Source organism: Ixodes scapularis, unplaced genomic scaffold (assembly GCF_016920785.2).
Source record: "Ixodes scapularis isolate PalLabHiFi unplaced genomic scaffold, ASM1692078v2 PGA_scaffold3__209_contigs__length_174095766, whole genome shotgun sequence".
NCBI lineage: Eukaryota > Metazoa > Arthropoda > Arachnida > Ixodida > Ixodidae > Ixodes > Ixodes scapularis.
This window is the reverse complement of record NW_024609868.1, coordinates 56426305-56433001: the sequence shown is the minus strand read 5'-3', so window position 1 is coordinate 56433001 and position 6697 is coordinate 56426305. Positions and strand designations below refer to the sequence as shown.

Sequence of the window (6697 nt, the reverse complement as noted above, 5' to 3'; positions counted from 1 at the left end):
TACTGCAGGATTGCATTCCAACTAAAGCTAACTTAGATCTCGCCAGCGTCCGCTGCGTGAACTAACGCACGCCGATGGGCCCGACATACACGTTTTTTTTTAATCTTGTATTTATAACTATAGTTACCGAGAGCTTAAGAAACACGGGGCGTGGGGCCTATTATGATCACACTTGTTGCTTCCTTGGCTGCGGGGGACTCGTCACTCCTTACGTTCCTTAAATTATCGATGACTATACACCGTTCCAAGCTGGGCTTCCTAGCCGGCGCCATTTTAACGAGTGTAGCGCCGCCTACCCTCATCCGGGCATTTGGAAGAATCTGAGCCCGCCCGAATGACCGACCGCCATTACTGGACTGTTACCTTGCTCACCGAGTCACACCGATCGCAGCTGCTTCTGCCGGCACGGCTGCCGTATTCGGCGTCCGCGGCTCATCGTCTTCATCTATGTAGGAAAGCACTATCCTAATTTGTATGTTAGGCATGGGGAAAATACGTCCTGATTTCCTGGCATCTTTTTGTGGGTGAATTTTAGCGCGGGCAGTTGTCACTCCCAAACCGAACTCGCCGTTTCGATCGCCTAGCGAAATTGGGGATCGCTAGTGAAACTGAGGATCGCTAGTGAAATTGAGGATTGAACGAAGCCAGGATGGCACGAATTACGGCATGTGAATTTGCGCTAAACTCGAGTTGTCGCAACTTGGGGGCTCCGCGAACATTTGAACTGACTGCGCGGTTAGCGGCTCAGACCTGCGCTGCCTCGTCTGCTTTAATTGAAATCATAGAAAACTCAAATTTAATTATGAATCGATATATAAATACCGAGTACATATATCAAGTGCGACGGATCCGGTTTCTTTTTACGATTTGGAATCCGCTGTCACAATACTGGCACATTTTTATGTGCCTCTCTGTAATCGCCTCGCGTGAGAATTATTTGTGCGCAAACTGTGTCGCGGCGTGTACTATTAAATCAGTAGACCAGGAGTCACGCAACTGTTTTTTCTTTCCAATGTCTAAGCCGCCCCGCTTACTTTTCGGTCGTAGCCCAGGCGAAGGAACGGCACGGGGTTCTCCACAGTTCGCCGACCGTCCAAGAAATGGTCGGAGCACACACGACTGCTCTTCGATGGCAAGAAGTCTTTCCTGTTTAAATTCGCCAGCCACCGGCGTCGTAGGTCCAGAGCAGCGGGGAACCGGTGCAGCATAAACATGCCGCACCCACATTCATCCTGTTTGACAGCGTGGGTCTCGCGCACTGAACCGGCGTTTATTTTACGTTTTTTTTTTTTTTTTTTGGTTATTCGTACAACCAATTACAGCACAGTGCTGCCCGGTCGATTCTTTTCTTGCATAGGCCATGTCACGCGCAAAAACACGCCATAATATCAAAGCGGCGCCTAACATTATCGAAGCAACTTGCCTGCGTACACTGCGCACGTGCTTTCTAACAGTCCACTTCGTGAAGCAGACAAGCTTTCGAGGGAAAGGGTAAGCGGAGCGTTGGCGCGGCGCTCTGGTTCGAGAGTGGTTTTCCCGTTCTACTTGGAAGTTCCAAGTAGGTCGATGCAATATACACCGTTCCAAGTTGGAACGGTGTACACTTGTGTCGAAAGGGTACGGAGCGGCTGGGGCGTAACCAGGCCCCGCCGTTAGCCCCCCCCCCCCCCCCCCCCCTCCCACCGCAATACCTAAATCATATGGAGTTATCAGCCATCCTCCCCCCCCCCCCCCCCCCCCAACTCCACTTTCCAACTTCCTAAGAAAGAAGTCCTGGCTACGTTATCGGTGGCGGCTTCAATGGTATTCACACCCACAGTCACTTAATAACTAGCATTTGAGATATGCACGTGTTTCATCCGCGAAACCCTTGTATTACTGTTTTTTATTATTTATGGGGCGAGTGAGCTCTACATCCCATAGAAGTCCATACGAGATTTCTCGCTCGAAGAGTGTGCCTTCGGAATCACCCGTGCGAGGACGAAGCCGGTGACGCTGCTAAAGCTCAGCAGTTCCTCGGCCCACAAGCACACGTCTCGCCACGCGTGGGACTCGGCTTCGGACTTCGGATGGCAGAAGCAGTCTTGGTACATCAGACGAAGTTGCTTGACCGCGTCGCTGAGGAAAATGACGTTCGTCCACGGGCGGAACTTGGACAGGTCATCCCTGCAGACCAATCGGCACCATGAAGCCCACTGAAAATTTATAACTAGATCTACATTAATGATGCAATGAACGCATAAAAAAAATAATAAAAGCGACTTAGAAGTGTGTTTTGTTTTTGTGAACGATGGCGAAAGCACTTTGGATATACAGCCTCCAACGATATGAAAGACCCATTGGACGAGGAAGATTCAGGCGGCTGTACAGGATTTGCTCGGAGACAAAGAAATTGAAGAAATATTTTTTAATTCACTCTCTCTCTAAAAATAAAATGCCTCTGGCGACCGTGTCCTTAGTCCCGCCCCATAAACTGCCTCTGTGGATGGGTCTTTGGTAATCTGGAAGACTGAAAACTCGAGCTTCGGTTAGCTAATTTTCAATTAACGCTGACGTGGAGGATAACTAAAACGAACTCTCGCTAGAATATATTTTTTGAAACTTTCTTAAAATATTTATAGCTTCTATAAAGGGTATACAAAAAAACAAAAAAAAAAAAACGCTTGCGTCTTTGCCTTTCTGGAATCTCCATATGTCATCGTTTTTGCGGATATGGTAGAAACGTTCGCCACTAGTGTTCATTTGTTAGTTTTACGCAACTTTTTCCATTTGCGGACAGATATACACACAGAAGCCAAGCTGTCAGCTAGGAACACTTGGTCTGCATACGCCGCTTGTATCAGTAGCACCCGGTCTTTCAGCTCCTCATTGACCGTCATTTATCTGTACCTGCCACGCGCTCCCCGATCTATTTTCGCTTGATAATGAAGCAGAGATGTCGCAATTAGATTTTATGTTTTATTACCGCAAACTTCCAGAAACTAAAGTTCGAGATAAGAGGAAACAAATTGTTCACATAAGCATCCGACACTTACAAGTGCCGTTCTTATAGCCTTAACTGCGGCTCTTTATTTGTAACGCGATTGGTTTTCTAAACATCAGAACAAATCCACAAAGTTGGATGCCAAGGCTACGCGTCATCCGCACCAATCCAGTGTCCACAGTGTGTAGCGTGGCTTCTTTCGCAAACAGCCGTACTTTAGCGAGCCAAATTGTCACGAGATCATATGAGGCTTCTGATCCAGTAGATAAAATATCCAACGGTAACTTAGCCTTCGACTCCTGAAAAAAAGTGACCGATAGGTAACGTTTCACCGGTTGCTTCTTTCTTTAGACTTGGTTTGATTGCAGCGGAGTGTGTTGTGGAGCCTTATGGAGCCCTGCACTCACGACGAGAAAATACATTATGGTTGTTTTCACCTCAAGAATTGCAGTAAAAAAAGTCCGGCTCCTCGTGGAGCATTACTAATTTCACTCTTTATGTGGAGAACTAAAACATATCTCTGTGCATTTTAGGTTAGATATGTTGCCTTATCAAGACGTATATATTTCAAAGGCCAAAAGAGCACCGCTTTTTCCTCTGACAAGCAAATCTTGTTAGAACTACTTTGTGCGGAGTATGGACAATGCGAAAATTTTTTTTCTTGGGGTGAAAACGAGTATAGACGCTTTACACACGCGCCAGATTGAGCCGCCATAGCCGCCCTTCTCCTGTCTTACCGAGATGCCGAGCCACTGAAGCGGGCGTTGACGGGTCTTCACAAGGGCCTATGCTGGGCACAAGAACACAGTAGCATCTAAAATGGCAATAACCTGTCCTGCTGTGGTAATGATGAAGTGAAGCGAACGGAATAAGAGGGAACAAAAACTGAAGGTCAGTTATGGCGGCGCCCATGCACAGCTGCTGTAAAGCGTCTATAGCCATCTATCGGGTAGCCCTGGAACATTATTCATTGGCATATATTTCTTTTTTTTTTTTTTTGTGCATTATTTTTTCTTGTAAGCTTGAAGACCTTTTTTAGTGCTATAAGCGACCATTCCTCGTACATAGCAGGTACGTTTGATCCCGCAGATATTGGAAAACATTCCCTCTAGTTAATTGCAGTTCAATGCCTATTTAATAGATGAAGCCAGCGTGTGTCTGTGTTCTTTGGTCGGAAGGCTGCACAATGCTGAAAAACCCACTCGGTTGCCACCAGTGTGCGAACCTGCCTTAATCTTCCTCCAGGGAATGTTGAAGGTATAGACTAGTTGTGGTTGTGCTCCACGTAACGATCTTTTTGGAACCAGGTGGTTGGGGGGTGTTGGTTACTTGGGTAGTTGTTCTGGACAGTTCAAGCGGGAAAACGACAGGATTTGTCACGGAGGAAGCTAAATAGGCAGGTTTCACGCGGTCCAGCGTGACCACATCGTGACGTCCGTTGATGTTGACCGTGATGGTGTCGTCGGGAGGGGGAGACGCCAGTACGTCGTCCAGCTCATCAGCCACCTCTGGGGGAAGAGCAGAAACCACATGGTAGTAGCGGGCGCTCTGGCTTGTGATGTGCCGCAGGTGGAATTGCGCTTCCACTTGGGAAAACCAGGCCCGAGGGTTTTTCGCCCAGAAGGCTGGAAGGCGGAGTTGGACGGTGGAGAAAGCTCCGTCGCCGTTGGCAGAGCCGCCACCAGCACTCTGGTTCATGTTGGTCGGACGTCCGGGTCACCAATTTGTCGGCGGTGTTCTATAAACGCCGGAGGAAAAATGCAGGCGTCCGAACCAGAGCTTTGGCTAGAGTCAACTTCTTTCTCTTTATTTTCCTGGCTCCCAAGCCACGAGCGCTGGCAGAGGCTGGCGCTCGTGAGAACCAGCATTGCGAGCCTAGCGCATCTGTCTGTGTCACTATAGACTCATCTCTGTCAAGACCCTCTCTGATAGAACCACTCACCGCACAAGGTCATATATCTTGAGGAAACATTCGCCCTCAGTGCATCTTTTGTCATCTGCCACCCTGTGAAGGTCGGAGTACAGCGGTTGGGCATCTGTAACCAACAACACTGTCAATAAAAAAATAAAATAAAAAGAGGCTGGATGAAGCGTTTCTTTTTATTTTCAAGTATTGATGATTATGCGGAGCCTACAGCCACATATTTTTTCCCTCTTCTTCCTGATTCTATTTTCTATGGACAAATAAAAGGGCAGCTGACCCGATTACTTTTTTTAAAGTAGGAAATGCATTTTATCTGAACTTCCCATCCCAAAATGGTCGCCCGTCGGTCCGTCCGTCGGTCCGTCCGTCCTTCTTGTATTTCCCGCTAAATTTAGAAGGGGAACTAAATGCTTAGTTCACGGGACGTCAATTGATGTCATGTGACATGACGTCATGTGGCCTATAGACGAATTCAGTTTCCCCGCTAAATTTGGCGGGAGGGTTGACGTAACGTGGCTTGACGTCACGTCACCTTTACACCCAGTCACTTCCCCTCTTAATTAAATGGTAAATGTGATGTCACGTGACCTGACATTACGTGACCTATGCACCAATGTAATACCCTTGCTAAATTTCGTGGGGAAATTGACGCCCTATGCACCACTTTTTTCGCTCAATGTACCGTGGAAATCGATAAAAAATAAAAGTTTTCAGTCACCCCTCGAAACGACGGAAAAATATCCTCTAAATAACTGTAAACGATCGGACCTTAAATATTGCATTTTATGCATCATAGGACTTGAGAAATAAAGGTCGCAGACAATTGTTTTATGTTCACATTTACTTTTACTTGTGCGTTTTGAGGGGGCTCACACAATCAAATGTCGCACCTTTTTTGACTGATTTTAGCCTTGAGTTCCGTGGTAGTTTCGGAAAGTGACTTCGTTTATTAATTAGTTCTTCTGGTCCTGGAGCGTTTTATGCGATTGGTTTCGGTCCGAGGCCATGTACAAGGGTGATATATCTTGCTCCATGGGGCCCACTATGACTTTTTACCAAGATTTCACAGCCACGGTAAAACCCTATTGAACTCCAGCGTCAGTACTTGAACTACCCCCGAAATGGAAATCACAATGTTGCTCGAAGCTTTTTAGTGAATCGGCTATGTATTGACCCAGTTCGCTTTTCTATTTCTAGTAAGCTCCATGACCACAAGCTTTGTTCCAGGCCTAAAGTCCCCATCGCAAGCTCTTATTTTTTTCAATTCTGGGTTTACTAACAATAAAGACACACTGTATAGCAGTTTGTTGAGTAGTGGTGAAACACATGATGACGTCTGCCTCGCTGTATATACAGGTTAACCTCTCAAAATACAGTAAAAATAACGTAAGGCAAAAATAAAAATAAAATTAAAAAAAAACAAAAAAAACGGTGAGGCCTTACCGGGTGTGAGACACATACGGGACATTGAGAAGTCCACAATGCTGGCCTCAACACCGTGCATGTCGATAAAGACGCTGTTGCTCATGAGGCAGTACTGGGTGCGCTGGTCGTGGCTCGGTTTCACTAGAATGTGATCGGTGGTGAGTCCACGGTGTTCAAACTGGACGGCGGTTTCGCCCACGGCCAGTGCCATGGCCACTTGCTCGATGACAGAACGAACTTGAAGAGAATTGTCGAACTGGAATTGTCAAAAGTGTTCCAGGTATTTTTCATATTTATGTTACGGATTGTGGAGAAGCATATAGCTCAGGAAATAAGCATTGCCGAGCACTGGTCACAACACATTT

At 46.7% G+C, this 6697-nt stretch overlaps 1 protein-coding gene across 1 annotated transcript in view; it reads right to left on the bottom strand.

Moving 5' to 3' along the window:
- Positions 1 to 1910: 1910 nt before the first annotated feature.
- LOC8035262 overlaps positions 1911 to 6697 on the bottom strand; it is a 73396-nt gene continuing 68609 nt past the window's right edge. Inside the window, exons 8-10 of the mRNA XM_040212927.1 lie at positions 6351 to 6588; positions 4926 to 5019; positions 1911 to 2166 (exon numbers count right to left, since the gene is read on the bottom strand). Of these exons, the coding sequence (XP_040068861.1) occupies positions 1911 to 2166; positions 4926 to 5019; positions 6351 to 6588 (588 nt within the window). The remainder of the gene's footprint in view (positions 2167 to 4925; positions 5020 to 6350; positions 6589 to 6697) is intronic.